At 45.4% G+C, this 20,423-nt stretch overlaps 1 protein-coding gene and 1 pseudogene across 1 annotated transcript in view; one reads left to right on the top strand and one right to left on the bottom strand.

Moving 5' to 3' along the window:
• Nucleotides 1-20,423, top strand: part of EPHA4 (EPH receptor A4) — a 190,013-nt gene that overhangs the window by 99,800 nt on the left and 69,790 nt on the right. Inside the window, exon 5 of the mRNA XM_066620651.1 lies at nucleotides 9,884-10,222. Coding sequence (XP_066476748.1) covers nucleotides 9,884-10,222 — 339 coding nt within the window. The remainder of the gene's footprint in view (nucleotides 1-9,883; nucleotides 10,223-20,423) is intronic.
• On the bottom strand, nucleotides 1,129-1,244 carry LOC136646158 (5S ribosomal RNA; annotated as a pseudogene).

Raw genomic sequence — 20,423 nt, 5'->3', positions numbered from 1 at the left:
AGAGACACTCTTCTAGAAGCCCTATCTGAAACGAACAGATAATCCTCAGTAATGGGGCTTGATGGCTTGTGCCTCAAATCACACAGAATGCTCCTACTGGTCTATCCTCCTTTTCTTTACTTATAGGCACAGGCATATAGAATCCTTAACTTCCAAATATTGACAGATTATGATAGCTGACAATTGATGGCATTTGATATTTGAAAGGCAGCCTAACCGGTAAGGAATACTCAAATCATATTCAGATTTTGAGGTCGGGTCTAGATATCAAAAGTTCAGCTTCCAAAATACAAATATTCAACAACTCTGCTTTTTAAAAAATCTGTTTTGGCTTTATATGTTTTTTTGTTTTTTTGTTTCTGGAATGTGTGAATATGTGTAGTATATATGTGTAGCCAACCATTTCCTAGTAGTTATACTTAGAGGTGTTTGAAATGTTACTTATTTTATTCAGAAGTAAGTCTGTTTTGTTCAGTAAGACTTAGTAAGACCAAATCCTATCTAATTTCCCAGTGCCAGTGCAAGCATGCCAATGGGGCATGCACTGCATCCTGTGGTGGGGAGACAGTCACAGAGGCCTCCTCAAGGTATGGGAACATTTGTTCCTTTATCTGAGAGCTGCATTGAGGCTGCGCTAGTGCTGGAAAGTTGGCTAGGATTGGGCCCTTAGACCTTAATTGTATCATCAGGAACAAACACTTCTAGTTATATGTTACCCTGGCATGGTGTGAGAGAAAAATAACTGGATAAGTATTGATGGAAAGTGTTGGTTGGCGAGATTCCTTAGTGATAAACTGCATGAATTTGGCAGGGGCTGTATTTCAGTAGTGGCATGCATAATGTTACCAGTTTAATCCTTGGCATCTGGGAAAGACCACTGTTTGAAACTTTGAAGACCTATTGCCAACTGCTGTAAGCAATTCTGAATTAGTTGGACCAAACCTCTCTCACTGTGAGGCAGCTTCAGATGTCCCACACTGGTGACAGGTTTGTGTAATGTCTCAATCTAACTTTCATTTTGTCAGTTTTCAAACATCAGATGTCATAAATGGTTGACTATCAACCTTTTCTTCAGTGTTTAGAGAATCACATGGTTGGCAACCTTCAGTCTCGAAAGACGATGGTATAAGCCTACAGCACCTGGTATTTCCAGGCGGTCTCCCATCCAAGTACTAACCAGGCCTGACCCTGCTTAGCTTCTGAGATCAGACGAGATCCGGCATATGCAGGGTAACACACTAAGCAATGCACATTATATCTCAAACCACATTGAGACAGTCTTGGAACTTTGGGGTGTGGAAGGTGCCCCATTTTCATTGTCAATTACTTATCCTACTACTAAGTTACAGAATTCTCAGGGGTGCAAGACTTTCACCAATGTTCCCTTCTCCTAAATTTTGTTGCCTGATCAGTCTTTTTATTTCCGTTCCTTTTTATTTTAAAGTATGCAGGGAGCATGCAAGTGCACACGTATATAGTGTGCCTGGTGTCTGCTAGGAAAGCACAGCCCAGGCCAGTACTATGATGCTAGTTCTAGAACTCATAGCAGGTGGTCTCAGATCATCAGGGCAAGAAAAAGACCGCACTCTAAATAATCAGAACATGAAGTTGGCTCCGATGAATCATTGCCTGTGCCAATATTCCAGTAACTGTTCCTTGCTGGCATATCAAATTTGATCCTGCGATTAAAACCACTCCGAGTTGCTTCCTGACTTAGGAAAAGCAAGTGGTTTGCCAAACAAAAGAAGGCTCTCCAACTCCACCAAGGCTGCCCTCACCAACTCCATGTCTGAACTCAATCAAGGAGGCATTTGAATGAGCCAGTGGACCTCCTGATTGAGCTGCCACATCCTCAGTCAGGCACAAAGGAAAGGCAGCACCCACCAAAGGTCATCAAATAACAGAGAAGTCTCCTGATATGTTCACCCTGCAAGGATCCCACACGATTCTGTGGGGGAAAGCATATAAAAACCTGGATCACGAGACCCTCATGTTTCTGTTTTTTCCCTTCATTCTCCCTTGCTGACAATTGCTTGTTGATCTGCTGGTGCTGAGTGAAGGCACCCTCATTCCAGCCACACTTCAAAAGCCACCGTGCTCCTGTGCCTCTTTTTTTTCAACCTTCCTTCCTACTTCTCTGCTTGAGTGCAACTGAAGCCACTGTGGCAGCATGTGTTGAACAGCCAAACTCTGTGGACCTCCCCACAGCGCTCCTTTTCTCCAGGAGAACAGCTCCAGCTGTTTTGCCCAGCTTTCCTTCCTCAAGCGAATCTAGGCTGCTGCCTAGTTTTGGGGGTCTCAGTTGATGGCCCTCTTTCTGCTTTTAAACCAACTGAAGAGTTTCTCCCAGACTAGGCATTCTTGCCCTACAGCTCCTGCAACATGTCATACTCAATTCAGCTGGTAATTTTGATCTCCGCTGCAGCCTCATCACTGATTCACAACCTCCCCACTTTCTTTCATTGTCTTCCTTGTGTGCAGTTAATAGACAACACACTTAAGTGCTTGTGATTTTTCTCTTCTCTGTGTTGGTGCTGTATCTGTAGGACCGCCCAATCCTAGCCTTTCCCTCCCCTTCTGGTTCAGCAGCTCCGAAAAGGCACACACTGTATCCAGTGGAGGGGAGGGCGCAGAGCCATGATATGCCCACTTCTTCCTTCTAAGGACTTACTTTCTCATTCCCTCTTCTCTCTTTTGTCTTTTTTGCTTGACAGCAACTGTTGAGATTGCTTTGTTTTGCTTCCCTCCTCCCTATTATTGTTAATTATCCCCACAATAAAGTTTGTATTGTTGCCCCTTGCACCCTTGCCTCCCTCTTTCTTCCCCACCCAACCAATGAGCTGTGCCACTGGCCCCTGCACAGGATCCCCGCACATAGAATAGTTTTCCCCTGTGTGTGCGTGTTAAAGATGTTCAAATGCACACTGGGTAACATTTTGTCATTTTCTCCGATCCGTCCTCCTTCACCCAGGGAATATGTGTGCAGCTCCAGTTCACTGCCTAAGGAAATATGGCTGCTCCCAGAGGGATGCTTCACTTCACCTGTGCAGAAGTCACTGCACTGCTCTTTGGGTAGGTCTGCTTCTTGTCTGTTTCTGTGAGGTTTTTGCCTTGTGGGAATTTGCTCTGGTGGCAGCTCTTGTGTGAGAAACAAAGGAAAGAAAAGAGGCGCCTGGTACACAGAAAAGCTCTGTCGTCGCTGCCTTCTCCGACCTGCCAGAATGCCAGTAGCTCCATTAGCGGCTGTGCACTTCAAAGACCGGATACTGCCTTTCCCTTTGCTTTAACATCATCCCACTCTTTGGCGACTCCCCCACACCTTTCTTTTCATGCTGGAGGTGGTGCAACCTGCAAGCATCTGCTTCCCTTGTTTTCCGCTTGGCTGCTTCTCTGTTTAGACATCGCCATGCTCTGTCCTACATACTAATTACACACTTTTTTGCTTCCGAAGAGCTTGATTCATTGTGGCACATTTTCCCACGTGAAACTGGACGTAGCCCCATCAGAGAGCATCTTAGGGGACTGGAGAGACTCTCTTTTATTTATTTATTTATTTATTTATTTATTAGTCATCATGTTGCTGCAGTCTGTGAAGCAACCCTCAGACTGGGAGGCAGGGCATGTTCAATACAGACAGATGTCAGTTTTCAGAGATGTCAGTTTCTTCGCCCTCTAGAATTACTGTGCAGACTTTTTTCTTTCCCCAAAACTGCGTAAGCAAAGATAGGCAAGTTCTGACAGCAAATATTATCAGCTTTTGAGATGGTTGGGAGATTAGAGACATTATATGGTTGGGAGACAGTAGGTGGAAGAAAACAATTTTATTTTCTTGCGAATTTCAAGGTTTTCCAAAGTTAGAAGTGCAGAAAGTAGTGTTATGTGTTTTTATTCAAAATTTACATAATACTTATAAATTATAATTGCTTTAAAAGTGTATTAGGTGATATAGGTGGTATAGTGTCTGCAGATGCAGCCACGTTCATTACCCTTGCACCTCAAAACAGCATTGCATATATGCAACAGGAATCAAATGTGTACACCTATGGGCCAGGCAAAAATGGGTTAAGTAATAAATGCATACCAAATACAACAGTTTTATTTTTTCACAGAGTTTTGGATTTATTTATTTTTTACAAAATTAAGAAGTGCAGAAAATGGTGGTTATGTGTTTTTATTTCATTATCACCATTTTCTCCCACCTGTATGTATATTATTATTATTATTATTTTTATTATTTTATTAATTTATACCTCGCCTTTTTGCCCAACGGGCACACAAGGCAGCTTACAACACATTAAAAATATAACATTAAAAACAATCATTAACAACAATTAAAAAAAAATATAAAAACAAACAAACAAACCCCGTGGATTTTCATATAAAAGCAAGAACGCCAGCCAGCCTGTCAACAATTAAAAGCTTTTTGAAATAAAAAGGTCTTCAGTCCACGCCGAAACGTTAGCAACGAGGGAGCAGTTCTCAGTTCTAAGGGGAGGGTATTCCACAGTTCGGGGGCCACCACCAAGAAGGCCCTCTTCCTGGCCGCCGCCCCTCTCACATCTCTTAGTGGCGGCACAGTCAAAAGGGCCCCCCCAGATGATCTAAGAGCACAGGCAGGATTGTAGGGAAGGAGGCAGTCCCTCAAATACCCTGGACCCGAGCCGTAAAGGGCTTTAAAAGTCAAAACTAGCACCTTGAATTGGGCCCGGAACAGAACCGGCAGCCAGTGTAGCTGCCGGAGCAACGGCTCGACAGAGTCAAACCGACGTGCCCCAGCAACCACACGAGCAGCCTCATTCTGTACTAGTTGTAATTTCTGGACCGTCTTCAAAGGCAGCCCCACGTAGAGCACATTGCAATAATCTTATCTAGATGTCACTAGGGCATGGGTTACTGTGGCCAGGTCCGCGCAGCTCAGGTATGGTTGCAGCTGGCGAATCAGCCGAAGCTGAGCAAAGGCTCCCCTGGCCTGGGACTCCAGGAGCAGCTGTGGATCCAGGAGAACCCCCAAGCTGCGGACCTGCTCCTTCAGAGGGAGTGCAACCCCATTCAGAGCAGGACGATAGTCCAGCACCCGAGCTGTGGATTTCCGAACCAAGAGCACCTCTGTCTTATCCAGATTTAATTTGGATAGGATAGGATAGGATATGCTTGTGGTTTATGCCTGACATGTAAATTGCAGATGTTATATATGGTGTTATAAAGTGTTTGGTCCACATTTCTCACTTTCTCTTTCACCATTCTTTCTGCCACACCTACCCTTATCATCAGTTCTGTGTGTACATTTGTGTCTCACTCTCACACACAGCACTCAGCCACTGTTTATGGGTAGGTATCTCTTAGATCTATTTGCTCACACCCATCACTCATCCCTTATCTTTTCACATAATTACCCACATTGCCCACTTCCATTCACACATATTACTCACTGCAGTCACACACTGCAATACCCATCCATTTACTCTCCCTCTCAAAGAATCTTACCACAAGGCAAAGCCTCTAGAGGAGAACTGGGCAAAGGGACCCACCTGTAGTTCAAGAGCATCACTCTGAAGGCTAGTAAGTGTCCCTGCCCAGCGATAGACCTCCCCAGCGCCATGTCCGGGGCAAATGTCCATGATGGCGCTCCCCTGCAGGCTGTTGCTGCCACCCCCCACACAAAAAGTCGCCCCTCTACTCATCTGAGGCTCATGGAGCCTCGCACAACCTCCATCCACGTCGGGAAAGCCTCTCTGAGGTTCCCCGACACTTTAAACTGTGCTTCCGGAAAACATGAAATTTCTGACCCCATCGGGAGCCTCAGAGAGGCTTCCGCGGGGTCCTAGTGGCTCGCGCCTGGGGCTTTTGCCCCATCAAACCAAATGGCAAGTCCGCAACTGTCCCTGCCCACTAATTCTACTAAAATAAAGTGTTAGGCTGTAGCTTGCATGCTTGTCCTGTACAATGTACTGCTTTGATAGTTGTAATAGTGGAGCAAATGAATCAGATTGGAGCATGAGAATGATATATGCGATTAGACTTTCTAGAAGTCACATAAACTGTTTCCAGGTGTGATTATTTCTGGGTTGTCAAACTTGTTTCATACAATGGGCTGAATAACATTCATGGTGCCTACTTAGCGTATCATGGTATGTGGTGCCCTCTTCTTCACACAAGTCCTGGTCCAGAACAAGATGTGTACATCGAAGCCTGCTTCAATATGTACATACCTTAACTGGATGGAAGGGAGCGGTGTTGTTTTGGATCTGGCTCACTTGTTTTTGTTGTTGTTATGCTAATAGTCCAGAATGGTTGGTTGGTGTCTCATCAAAGGAGCTAATTTGTAAGAGAGCATCCCATACCATGCCCTTGAGCATTGTCAGCTCCAGCTTTTTGAGTGTTTGGAAGCAAGAGCTCTGCTAAGGGTCCCATGGTACTCTCCTCCCTGCTTTAGAAAGCTTTACAGCTACCCCTTAGAGCCCAGGAAAAAGGCAGTGAAGTTCTGGCAAGTCTTCCCATTGATCCCTGCCTGTTTACTGGGCGGTGGTGGGAGACAGTGGCCACAGAATTCAAAAAATGGCACTGGAGAAAGGAGATAGCTGGTTGCTGCCAGCAACAAACCCAGTGCTAGGCGAACAGGGCAAATGCACTGGCTGCTGAATCCACGCTACTATAGGACCGCATGGAAAACCTCAGTGAGGCTTCCTATGCAATCAGAAACTGCATTTCCAGTTTTCTGAAAGTGCAGTTTAAGATAGCAGGGAAGCATTTTAACACTTCTCCAGTTGGTTCTATGGTCACCCAAGGTTCTGTTGGACTTTGGAGGTGGGACGGTGTCTTCACGTGCAGAGGCGTCATCTCATGGGAGTGGCTTTGCAAACCTTTGCCCCAGGAGCAGGGAGGGGGAAGTCTGCCACTGCTTCCTGCTCCCCCACAGTCACCTGGAAAGCATTGCCATGTGCCATGTGCTGTGCTTTGCCAGGAGACGGTGGAGAAGCAGCAGCGCATTCCCTCAGCCTCAGGAGTTACGTAGGCAGAGGTCTGGAACCTTGTGGAGCCCTCATGTTGAAGAGACAGTCAGTCAGAACTTGAAGAAGGTTCAGGCTCAGTGTCGGAAAGTGGCATCCTTGGACAGCTGCCTTGGCTCCATAGCCTCAGTGAGACCTGTCACCAACCTAATTTGTCCTGAAGGAACTGCACACCTGAGCCAAAGTTGCCTCTCCTGCTTCATGGAAGACAAAAACAGCATACCTTGCTCAAAGTGACTTCAATAGGAATGGAAATGGTTATGGCACATTTGCAGCACCCAGTGCCAGCACTGCAGCTGAGCACTGGCACTGGAGGCCCATAGGGTTGGGCCCGGAGGCAGCAATGCTATGCGCACTTATTTAGAAGTGGGGTCTATAGAATCAGCAGGACATACTTCTGGGTAAATATGCATAGGATGGGTTTCTATTCTTGTCACGCAGGACCATTTATTCCAGTATCAAGCCCCATTGCTCAGAAATAAAGAGAAAACATTTTCTTATAGGCAGAATTAATTTGGAAATAAATACTGCAACCAAATTCTATCCTGTTCTCAGCAGTTACTTGAGGTTAGAAATAACCTGTTTATTTTACAACAGGGCGGGGAAAAACCTAAATGCCTTAAAAATCTGTTTCTCTGCTGCATAAATAAGACTTCAAATCATTTTTCCAGCACTATTTAAGTTATGTTCTGAAAACATGAGAGGATCCCCCCCCCCAAGAAAAAAAAGATGGCGGGAGAAAGATTAGGATAAAAGCAGTGTAGGAAAAAACTCAATGGGCGCAATCCTAATCAACTTTTCAGCACTGACCTGGCCGCAGTGCAGCCCCAAGGTAAGGTAACAAACATGTTGTCACCTTGAAGAGGCACCTTTGTCTGCCTCCTCACTGCAGGATGCAGTGCACACCACGTTGGCACAGCTATGTCAGTACTGGAAAGTTGGTTAGGACTGTGTTCCATGTTAGTTAAAATCCATTATGTCTTCTACCGAAATTAATGGAGTGTGGGTTGGGGAAGCAATCTCAAATGCTGTTTTAATATAAACCAGTTTTCCTCTGAAATTAGTTGGCAAAAGGCAGAAGGAAGCAATAAGACGCTGCTTCAAAACAAACATTTCTCCGTTAAACTCACAGCCTCAAGATTGTAGTGAAAGATCTGAAAGAAAATGTACCTTAAAAAGTAGCTTACTCTCTTGATACTTGATGTGAGACTTTCAGTTTCATGGCGTTCTTATCTAAGCTTTCATAATTACATGATCTTTCCACTCAGAGTGATTATGAAATCCTAAGTGAGTTTAGTGGACAGCCCAGTTGAATGCTGGCTAGTGCCAGCGGAATGGACACCTATAGTGTCACATGGGCCTCCACTTGTGGCCGTGTGGAACGGCACCAGCGGGAAGCCCAGTGTCAACCTACAAACACCACTTGGGTGCTTGCGTCCACTAGAGCAGGTAGACTCTCCACTGGGTAGGGGGAGTGTGGGGCGGGGGTAGTTCAGACCTGGGCGGGGGGTGGGGATGGCAGCTGCAGCTGTTACCAAATCTATCTCCCCTCCTGGTTCTGAAAGCCCGACACAGGGTGGCTTCAATCTGCACCAGCGATATTGCTGGAACAGATCCAAGCAGCCCCATAGAAGCTGATGGGGCTTTACCAAGGGGAAGGGGACAAATGTACCCCTGAGGAGACCTCCAGCAGCCACTATTCCCATACTGGATGCAGTGGAGGCTGCACCGGCTCTGCTGGATGGCAGCCCGAGACTATCCTTAGGATTGGGCTGTAAGACTCTGACAAATTTCCATATGATAACAAAGTTTGATAAAGCTTTGCCAATTTGTAAGGATTTCAGTTCACTCAGAATAAAGAAGCAAGAAACTGAAGTGTTTCTTTTGATAACAGGTTAGAAAAATCTGTTCCCCCCCCCCCCCGATTTTTTTTAATAGCCAGTTTTCTTAAAACTTGTTGCCCTGTAGATGCTCGATCTTGTCTGATCTCGGAAGCTAAGCAGAGTCAGGCCTGGTTAGTACTTAGATGGGAGACCGCCTGGGAATACCAGGTCCTGTAGGCTTATACCATAGTCTTTCGAGACTGAAAGTTGCCAACCAGAGAAGAGTTTTGTATCATTTTCCTGGGGATTTGATGAGGGGAAGCAGGTCTACTGCCTTGTAGGACATGTATATTCTACCTGTATGTTTAGAAATAAAACAAATATCACTAAAGCACCATAAATCTCTAGGGTTGTGCAGTGAAGTCGTATGCATGTTTACTCAGTTTCATTGTGCCTAATGGAATTTACTTTCTAGTCCAGAGGTCCTTAACGAGGGGTATCCATGCCCCTTGGGGTTATGGGAACCAAATGATGGAGGTAAGGGACTCGGATTTCTGAACAAGTTTTTAAAAACACTGTTAGATTAGGTTCTTAACAATCACTGCTATCAATCCAGATTGAGGCATTCTGTTCCTAGCTATCCATACTGCTGTCACAACTAATATAATTGATGATAATGATGATTTCGGTAGACTTGCAAAGGGGTAATGGGGGCATTTTGGACAATTCATTGGGAGGGTTTGTAATTGTAAAAGGTTAAGAACCTCTGCTCTAGTCAGTGTGTTTCGGATTGCAACCCAAATCCTGCAAAACTTCCTTTGGAATTATACATCATTCAGGGATGTGGGAGTATGAAACAGTATCTTTAAAGTATTTTAATACCCAAATTTAAAGTGGCATGCAAATAGGAACAAGTGTAGACTGCACAGGCTACTGGTTCGATTTTACTACAACAGCATCATCATCATCATCAGTGCTAGCATTTCCCCCAGAGAGACTTCTGTGGCGCTTTGCTCTGACTGTGCAACCAAAAATTATACTTTTGTTTTCCAGGGCCTCCATCTGCCCCCCAGAACCTGATTTCCAATGTCAACGAGACATCCGTCAACTTGGAATGGAGCCCTCCTCAGAACAAAGGTGGTCGTGAGGATGTTTCTTACAATGTGGTGTGCAAGAGATGTGGCTCTGGGGATCTGAACCGCTGTCGCTCATGTGGTAGTGGTGTTCACTTCAGCCCTCAGCAGAACAGTTTGAAAACGACCAAGGTCTCCATCACTGACCTTCTGGCACACACGAACTACACCTTTGAAATCTGGGCAGTGAATGGAGTATCCAAGCAGAATCCTAGCCCAGAGCAGGCCGTCTCTGTCACTGTGACAACAAACCAAGCAGGTAAGTATTTCTAGTGTTCCTCCCCTCCATCTCATCTGAAAGTGGCATTATATTATCTGAGGCAAGGAAATGCTTCCTGATTGTGCTTTCACAATTGCTTTATTTAGGATGACATTATGCTACTCATGCTCACATTTGGGCTCTTTTACTGTCATTGTGTCTTGCAAGCAGTAATGCAAGAGAACATCAGGATTCATTTTTCATAGGAAACACGACCTTTTATTAAGTGTGTCACATTCTTCCTTGGGTGGGATTCTTAATCCTTAAGCCAGAGGGTGGCGTAGCCACGAATCTGCTTCCTCTCAGCACCATATGGGAGAGAAGTATAACAGCCACTGGGGAATTAACGATATGGATAGCTCAGCCTTGGCACTTCCCCAAGATCTAAAACTGCAATTTTGTTTGGCATTTAATACTCGCTTCTGAAAGAATATAGGGAATGGTCCTCTGAGATTTCTTAGTAGCCTCCACCAAGTAGAATCAAGTTATAGTTACTGTGTCCAAGGAGCCACTGCAGGTTGAACAGTGTCTGAAATAATTTTGAAAACCAACTCTATTAGCTTGTTGACATTTTACATTGTCTACACCTTGCTTTACTTGGAGAGGTGGATTTGATTTCTGGGTTTGTTTGGTTCTGTGTGCATGCATGTCAAGGCCTGCTCAAAACCTCCTTGTAACTAAGGGAACCTGCCAAATGCTATCCCCTTTACCTGGTGATGTGCCAACCTCTGCTCCTCCCATTCTCTGGATTGGAAAAGGAAGAGGGGGATGAAACAAAAGAGAAAGAGTGGAGAAGACTAGAATGGTGGGCGAGATTTAGTGGCGTCACTAGGGTTTGAATAACCTGGTGTGAGAGACCAGTATGTCACCCCTATGATAGACCTCCTGCCATGCAGAGGGTGAGGCAACACCTCGGGCAATGGGAGTGGTGATGTACCATTGCCCTCTTGCAAAGGTTTTTTTTTTTTTTTTTTTTTTTTTTTTGCTATAACCTTTGATAGAATAGATATATTCCAGTGTGGTTTGTTTCATGAAATTACACATTTGATATTGATATATAACATGATGGTATTATTCAAAAATACCAAGATTTTAAAAATTTTGGCCAGTAGTGGTGTTACCCCACCGTGCACATCACTGAGTGTGGGCTGCATCCCCACACCCCAACAGTGACACCACTGGCTAGATTATCAGATGTTCTCTCTACATCTTCCTGTTCCAGTCCAGGGAGTGGGAAGAGCCGTGGCAGTTGGTGGCAGGCTAAGGCAGACACCTCCTCAGTTGTTCTCATGGATGAGCTGGCCCTGATGTATTGTGAGTGGTACATCCTGGTTCATTTCTTCGACTTGAGCCTCTGCTTAGAGCTTGATTTGCTGAATTTCACAGAATGCAGAAAAGTAGATCTCAGAATAATGTATATTGATTGTGAAAATTGGATGGAGGAAATTGAATGGAACCAAATTGGGTGGAGGAAAAGCATTTGGGGAACTAAAATCTACAAAAGAAAAAATCAAACTGACATGTGAGATAAACTTTATATACATAAGTATACAGGTTGAGTCTCCTTATTCAGGAAGGTTCTGTTCCAAGAACTCATGTGGATGGCAGAAAAACCACTATAGCAAATCAATTTAAAAAACAAAGTTTATTTGCTCTGGTGATTTAAAAACAGCCTTGCTGACCTTTGTGATGTTAAGATAGAGTCATTAAGACTCTACAATCCAACAATCAGTCTCTCTCAAGGTGCTTAGAAAGGCTTCACTCCTTCCTTCACTCCTTCAGGACCCCTCCCTTCACCAATGCAAAGTATCTTTCTTTCACTTGCTCAAGGGGAATGGAGGGGTCTTGCGCTGAAGTTGCCTGAAGAGAGAATGATTGATGGATTGTCAGCCTGCTGCCCCCCCCATTGTTAAATGACTGTTTTCCTTTAATTTAAAGGTCGCTTCTCACTGCATTGAGAGAGAATAATCTATGGATGATTAGGTTATACCTGTAATGCAACCCTTACTGTCTCTCTCTAGGACAGTAAGAAAAGCAGTTTTTTTAAACTGTGATTTTAAAGGGGTGCATTTTTCCCCTTCTCCGGGGATCAGCACATTCCTTCTCATTTGCAGTGGCCATTCGTGTTGAGTCAAATCCGTGTATAACAAGGCTGGACCTGTACATATGTTTCTAACGTCATTTGTGACTGTTTTTAAAATCGCATCCTGAAGAGCCAAACAAATGTGTTGTTTAATATAAGGAATTTGTTTTTTACATGTCCGAGTGACATCCACATGATCTGGGTCCTACAGAGCACTGCAGACATTTGCAAAGATTTGCAGATGTCATTTTGGGAGCATGGGGCTCAGTAGTGTGAGCAAAATGGCGCTTGTGCAGAGTACTTTCTACAGCCTTCCTCTTTAGGACAGCTCTTTGAGCCTGTCCTCCAAAGCCACATCTGGGTTTTGGAGAGCCAGCCTAGAGAGGAGGGGCAGCAAAGGTCACCCATGCAAATGCTTTTGCACTTGTGCTGCTTACAACCCAATCCTAACTTGCACTGGAGCAGGCAGGCCAGTGGGTCTGTGCTGCATCCAGCGCAAATCTGGGGCCAAAAGCGGCACAACCCAAGGCAAGGAGGAAACCTTTCCCCTTATCCCATGTTGTGCTGCAGTGGCCCCAGTGTGTCTACTCAGATCTGTGCCACCTGACAAGGATCTGAGCAGAAAGGAGCAGCCAGGGGCTGCACCATGCTGCCCAGGAATGGAGTCAGGATTTGGCATAATCACTGGACCTGGCACCGCCTTCTGCTCCCTGCCCACCCGCCACTGGAAACGCCTGCTGCCCATCCTCGCCCTGCCCCGAAATGCATCCCCCGCAGCCTCCCCACACCCCTCCGACCCCTGTGTCGGCCAAGTTCAGCTGATGCAAACTTACCCTGCTGAACCTGGATCAGGCACAGGGAGGCCAGCACAACTCCTTGCACTGACCTCCCCGACTCCTAAGTCTTACAGCAAATTTGAGACACCCCCACGACGACGCAAGTTACTTGTGCTGGCCTAACCGGGGGTTAACGTTGCACCTTAGAGCCCAGTCTTTCCCTCGCCATCCAATAGGGGCAGGGCTCTTGCAACAGCTAGGCATCTATGACAGCCATAAAGCAGTCAGCACCAGTTGTAAAAGAGCTTCTGGTTAGTGCACTGCCAGGAGCACTGACGGGAAGGCCTGTGCTTTCCCACATCTGCCATCATTGGAGTCTCTGCTCAGTGGAGCAGGTAAGATCACAAGAGAGGTGGGAGGATATCCTAACACGGTTTTTGTTTCTGGCAATGAAAAGATGCAAAAATGCGTTTCACTGTTTAAACAGAGTATGCGCGTAGTTATTTGTAATAAAAATGTGTGACTGTGAGTTTATAAATAGTATATTTATACTATTAATAATAATGCTTTCTCCAGATATTAGTCCTATTAATACATATATTTTGAATGTATCTAATTGTACTAAGAATTTTATGCTGGTTGGCCATTAGAACTCAGCTCTGTTTGACGTGAGCTTATTAAGAGACAATGCTACAATAATTTGTAGATATCAAGACCATAATTTTCCATAAAGTGGAATGGGACGTCAGTTGATAATGAAGATGCCAGTGTGAAAACAGGCGCTTATCAGTGGAAACCTTGTTAGGATATCCAATTGCAACTATTGCGATCAGTGTGTTCTGTCCGCCGAGATGCCCCTACTATATACATTTGCGAATTTCACTAAGGGTACAGTCTTAACCAACTTTCCAGCACTGAGGTCAGGGCAATGCAGCTCTCAGGTAAGGGAACAAACATTGCCTTACCTTCAGGATGCCTCCGTGGCTGCCCCCCAACTGCAGGATGCAGCACATGCCCCATTGGCACAGTTATGTCAGTGTGCGAAAGCTGGTTAGGATTTAGGCCTAAGTTATATGTGCATGAGCCCACCAAAGTTAATCACTTTTCAGACCCTTGCCTTCAGTGGATCGAACAAGGGTTCTGGATTCTCTGCCACCAAAATGGATGGAACTTCAAAGCTTCACACTTTTGCTGGATGGTGCCCTGTATATAAAGAAATCTTCATGAAGCAATGTCAGACTAATAACATAAAATAGAAAGAGTGGCAAACAATTCCCAGAGCATGTTAAAATGCTGATTTCAATGAGAAGCCTTCCCTAGCATCTTGCTGAACAGCACAAAACCGCAGGGCATTCCCTCTCTCTCCTCCTTTCCCAGAGGATGACAGAGTGAAGCTGTTCAAAATTAAAAATAAATCCATGATAAGCAAAGAACCTTTCACTCTCGAGAAAAGAGCAATGGCAGTTTGCGTACACCCGCCCTGCACATCTGTACCTAAGGACAACAGCTTAAGTCGTTTTGGTCTCCAACTTAAGAGGACATTCCATTTTAATCTTCCTATATTGTTTTGTGTGGGCACCCAAAGAAGGACAGGCAGGGCTCTTCACAACACTACAAGCAGTGTAGTGAAACAAAAGAAATTTGCGTTTGAACAAGGCTGCACAAAACAAAAACAAAAAATTCAGTGCCAGTACAATTAAAATTAGAAAGATTCATATCTTCCCCTCCATTTGACTTCATCTTGTGTAGTGTGGAGGCGGGTAGTGGAAATGCTAATTATGATGGGACCACTCTATCAATAAATAAACAGTCCTTTCCCTCGCTGCACTTGATGGTGTATATTTTAAAATTGCTGCTGTAATCAGTGGCATTTGGTAACCAAGACCAGGGCTTCTTGGTGCATGCACTTTATTCCCCCTTCCATGTGTCTAGCTGTCTGTTTGCCTGTCACAGATCTCCTTCATTTCAGAGGGACTGAAACAAGCTATTCTCCCAGCTTCCTCTTTCTCCTTTTTTCCACATTTTTGTACTGCCCTTCCTCCAAAGAGCTCAGGGCAGTGACCACTGCTGCTCCCCTCCTTTTGTCCTCACAACAACCCTGTGAGGTAAGTGAGACTGAGAGAAAGTGACTGGCCCAAGGTGACCCAGGAAGTTTCATGGCTGAGGGGGATTCGATCTTGGATCTTCCAGATCTAAGTTCACCTCCCAAACCACTACACCATTCTTCTGAAAAGTATGCTGACTTTCTCCCTATCTTGAGCACTTCAGTCTTTTAAAGCTTGCCTCCCGTTTCAGGCAATACAGCCTATCATGCTAAACAACTGAAAAATGTGCACATCCTTCTGCTAATGAAACATTCGTTTAAGTTTCATTACAGTGACAACAATTTCATTAAATGAAATGTGATCCAATCTGCACCCACCCTTGATGTTCAAGGTTAGCATAGGAAAAGACAAGTGGATTCACACTTTGACTTTGCTAACACAGTGGTTGCAGGGGAGAGAGGAGAATCTAAAGAATGTTTTGAAATTGCCTTCTTTTGCAAGAACAACCAAAGCTGTTAGGATGCTTCATGTGAAGCTACTCACAAACACACTACTCACAACCACAGGCAGGTTTATATGATAAGGGGACACATTTGTATTTAATATTTTGGTGCAGTGTTTGCAGAAGCTCTTGTTTGCTTTCAGATGTTGATTAAGATTCCATGTGGATTGCACTACACAGCACAGGAAAAGCATATAAGGTTCTCTATATTCTGCCAGTCTGATTTCGACTGTGCAATTGCATATGTGTATTAAATGATGATCTATTGCTCTAGCAGGCCTTGAGTCATTTTGGGCTGCTCACACTGACAATGACTGGGAGTTGCACAGACAAAGTCAAACGCATCAGATGGCCCTTAGCTTGATTCCAGGTCTTGGAGCAGAAGCTGCCAAGGCCAGTAAAGCTAAGGGTCTGTCAGCCTTTCTGTTCAACTGCCATCTCTCTCTTAATATCCCCCCTCGCCAAGCGTATTTCTCATTAGCCTATAAACACATGCACACTTGAAATAAAATGCAGTTGGACCATTATTTTAAGTAGCTGCAAAAACACATTCACGTTTTCACATAGAAATAAAATTAATTGACTGTCTCATTCGTCATCCTCTCCTGTTTGTCAGTGAGACCACTGAGTATGTGCCAGCTACAACAGAAGTTTCATTCCCCTCACCTCCGTTTCCCAAAATACTGAGCTAGCCAAATTCACTGTGTGACTTCCGCGTCCCTCAGGATCCCACCTGTCACCATAACCCTCTTGTCTATTTCAGTGTTATATATGTTGCATTCAGTAATCATTTGACTGCCCAGTTCTGTTTGATTGCCATGCTAATGGTACATGGATACCTGCACGATGTTCATCATATCCTAAGCCTATCCTGACAGTGCCACCACCAACAGCACACTGGGACATGCTCAAGAAGGGCCAAATGCCAAATCTGCCCTAGCAGAGCAATGTTGGTGCAGCCCTTCTCAGTAACTCCCCCAATGTCCATGATATAATAATATAATAATAACATTGACACAGTATTTTATCCATGCAGTGGCATCCTGATACCAGCACATCATCAGCATGACGTCAGTGCATCATTGACACATCATGACCATAACATTGGCACTTCATCTCTGGGACACCCATGTGTCATTACCACGATGTCAGCACATTATCTGTGTGACATCTGTGTGCATTGTTGAAAGAGCTGATCACTGTATCCAATAAAACCCGTGCTGGCGGCCACATAAGCACTGCCTGGGTGAATGGAACTGGGGGTGAGGGCGGTTGCAGGGCCAATGAATGGCCAATGCTGGGAGACAGGAAGTTGATTGTGCAAAGTGCTCCCTGCTTGCACAAGTGCCCTTTCACAAGGTTGCCATCACTAAAGTTCCCCTTTGAAGGATCAGAGATGGGCAGCCCAATCCTAACTCATGTTGGAACAGGCAGGCCTGCTGGCTTGCCCCGTGTCCAGCGCAGGGTTGGGGCTGGGTGGAGCTCAGCCCAGGGCAAGAGGAATTGATTCTCCTTATCCCAAGTAACACCGCAGCAGCCCTAATGGGGCTACTCAGATCTGCACCACCTCTTTAGGTGGTGCAAATCCACGCAGCCCAGAGCTGTGCCGGTTCATCAGGGAGTGGGGTTAGGATCTGGCACAAGTGCCAGATCCTGGCCCCACCCCCTGCTTGACCCCAGCCCACCCATGGGCCTACCAGCTGCCCACTCTTCCCCCACCCCGGAATGCCTCCATTCTGCTCTCTTCCCACCCTCCCCAGACCTCCATACCAGTTCAACATGATAAATTTGGACCCACCTTTCCTCCGGCACAATGGCTCTGAAGGCAGCCGCCTGACTTCTGAGGTGGTGTGAAAGTGCCTTATGGCACTTTTGTGACACCTCCAGGCCAGCACAAAGGACTTGTGCCGGTCCAAGGGCCAGTTAGGATTGCTGTGCATCTTCTCGTCTAAACTATAATCTCTCTGCCAGGGGCTTTAGTACAGGTGAGCACCACTTTGCAATGCTATGATTAGCGATGGGCCACGTATGCGATGCCGTTGCTGGTCCCTGTGCACCCCTCCAAGACTCCGAATCCGAGGGGAGCACAGCTTCCCCTTGTCTTTGGAGGCTTCATATAGCATCAAGCCCCACTTGACAATGGGGGCGCCAGTCCGCATCCTTGTTGCTAAGCGACGCATGACTGTACTGAGGTTGGTGTGCTGAGATTGGTTGCCAAATATAGTTTGTATCCTATGCTCTGTTGTAGGAAATTTAGCAGTGCAGGCTGTGGCAGGATATGAAATTCCCTCCCCCATTGTTCCTTATGGGTTTACTCCGACCTATGACAACTTTGTCCTTGGCAAAGTGTTTTTCTGGCGTCAAGGGCATGTCTGTTTGAAAGGGGGTTTGGATATGGCGAACATTGACTCCTTCTCCTCCCTCTTATGTTATGCGCCAGACTCCTTCCGATTGTGGCCTCTGTGCTGGCAAAGTTTCACTGGCTTCTGAAAAACATCTGAGTTACAATGTTGCAGCATTTTTCTGGCATTGTACCAACCTCTATGGTGTATCAATTGGAGGGCTGGCATCTATACTGGCAGGGCTATCGTTGCCCCAGCGTACAAGGAGAAACACTGGCATATCTCGGTGATAGGATTGGGCCTTATATGAGGCTAAGCTGCATTTGAAAAATATATAAATAATAGAACAATCTGTTCCTTGCTGCTTTCCCAAGAGAAACACATAGTGTTCTTTATTTCATTTTTAGGTTGGAAGGTTTTTTTTCGTACTACTGTATGCTTGTTTAACTTTATGTTGGTGAGTGAATGTTTGGTTTAGTGTGTGTTGAGGAAATCAGTGACAGGAAGCTAAGTCAAACTAATGAGTATTTTGTTTAGTTCTCAAAGTAGTAGGGGCCAAGGTCATTCTTATTTCTGGCGGCACTGAGATCTAAAGGCTAGAACCGTGTCCGGTGGGAGTTCCGTGACCCGCGCTCACAGGCTTCCACCTACTGGCTGGCAGTTCTGTTGCCTGATTAGCATGCAGGTCTTGTAAAATGCCCTGATCCAAGATGGTAATGACACAGTTGCCTGGCAAAGATCTTAGTATATTGACAGAGACCTTGAATGAGGTGTTTTATCCTAAACGAAGTGTCAGTACAAAGCATGGGAAGTCGGATTTCTAAGGGCCTCTTTTGACTTTTCCTTTGCGGTGTGGGAACCAGGGCAATGTGGCTCTATCGTGTGTAATATCCGAGATTGTATGGGAGTCATTCATAAGATGGGGCCATTCCTCCTGGATATTGGAGTGATCCTGATGTGAGAATGGGCTGTATTGTGTACTTCTGTGTAATTACAGAATTCTGGCATCGGAACCGTTGCGGCACACACACAAAATAGTGATGTGTTACAGAGAATTTACTTGTCTCTGCCATTTCTGACTTTGAATATGATGTCCAACTTCTGATACTATTGAAGCAGTTCAGAAAAGACCCTCCCTGGCTAGTGGGTCTCATTTCTGCCAGCAGAAAGGATTCTGAGAATACAGTCTGTTCTACATACCCAATCCAGCGCAGTGCTGCTGCTGGCTCTGCTGAATCCCACAGGGGAGTTTAACCTTAGGAAACCTCTTTGGAGTAAAGGAATCTTTGTTCCCTTGCCCTGGGGTAAGCCGCTGTGGACCCGGTGGGTCATCTTGGACCTCACCAGCTCTATAGTTTGACTCAGGAAGATTGGTCAGGCCTGGGAAGAGCTTCAGGATTCGATGTGGGTTGCATCAACAGCAGATTGAGGAGGGGGGAGCGGGTGACGAATTCAGAATGCCTTTCAACCCAAGTCTGCTGCTGCCACTGCTCCCTGCTGTGAATGCAACCCACATTGATCCGCTTCCCCCCCCACCCTCCCAGCATAAACAGTGAGCAGAACGTGGATCATTTGCATCCTTACCTTGCTCCAGGCATGGTTTCCTCAAGCACAGAAGTGCAGGACTTAGGATTTGAGTTACAGGGAACCGTACGAATATAGTAAGTCCTTCTTTCATATGGCCCCTTTTAATCAAGAAAGAAGTTCTGCGGTTCTGCATTGAAGAAACTGTGCAAATTTCTTGCCCACAGTAAAGGGCTGCTTTGTAATTGTGCAGGCGCGGCGAGCCTTGGGTGGCATTCCAGATCACACCATCGCTGCAAGATGGTCACTCTTCAAGCTTTTGCCGCTTAGAATCAGTGCATGGATAGTTTTGTGCAGAAGGTACTCTTTGTTTAATTTCAAGGGTGCAATTGAAGCAGAGAACTGCCTCTGAGAGGCGCTGATAGTTGTCCATACAGCATGTCCTATTCTCATGCCACCCCCTTTTTCCTGTGCTTGGCATCTTGCCCCCTGAAAGGAGTCAAGTCATTTGGCTGAAGGAGAACTTGGTGCAGGAGTCACAGGGAAAGGAAAGGAAATTTGACTGTTTCACACCATAATTGATCAAGACAAGAATAACTGATGGCAAGAGAGGAGCCTGAGACGTAGCACATGTGCTCAACACAGCAGGCTGTTTTGGCCTTTCCCTGTGCCAAAGAAAAGGAAATGGCAGCAAATGGGAGGCTTATTAGGAATGTGAAGTTCAGAGCCAAGAGGAGCATTGAGCTTTGGAGCTGGTTAAATATTGAGAAGATGTGGTATGGTCACAGGAAGTGGAATCTGTAACTTGGAACCGACATTTTGCATAAACTTCACTGCCCCACTTTGTTTTCTGAAACACTGTTTTAAACAGTTACAGATTCTTCTTTTCTTTTCTCTTCTTTTCAAAAAAATCAACAGTCTATTCTGTT

The sequence above is a fragment of the Tiliqua scincoides genome, chromosome 3 (assembly GCF_035046505.1).
Source record: "Tiliqua scincoides isolate rTilSci1 chromosome 3, rTilSci1.hap2, whole genome shotgun sequence".
Taxonomy (NCBI): domain Eukaryota; kingdom Metazoa; phylum Chordata; class Lepidosauria; order Squamata; family Scincidae; genus Tiliqua; species Tiliqua scincoides.
Note: the sequence above shows the minus strand (reverse complement) of the source record. Positions and strands in the feature narration are given on the sequence as shown.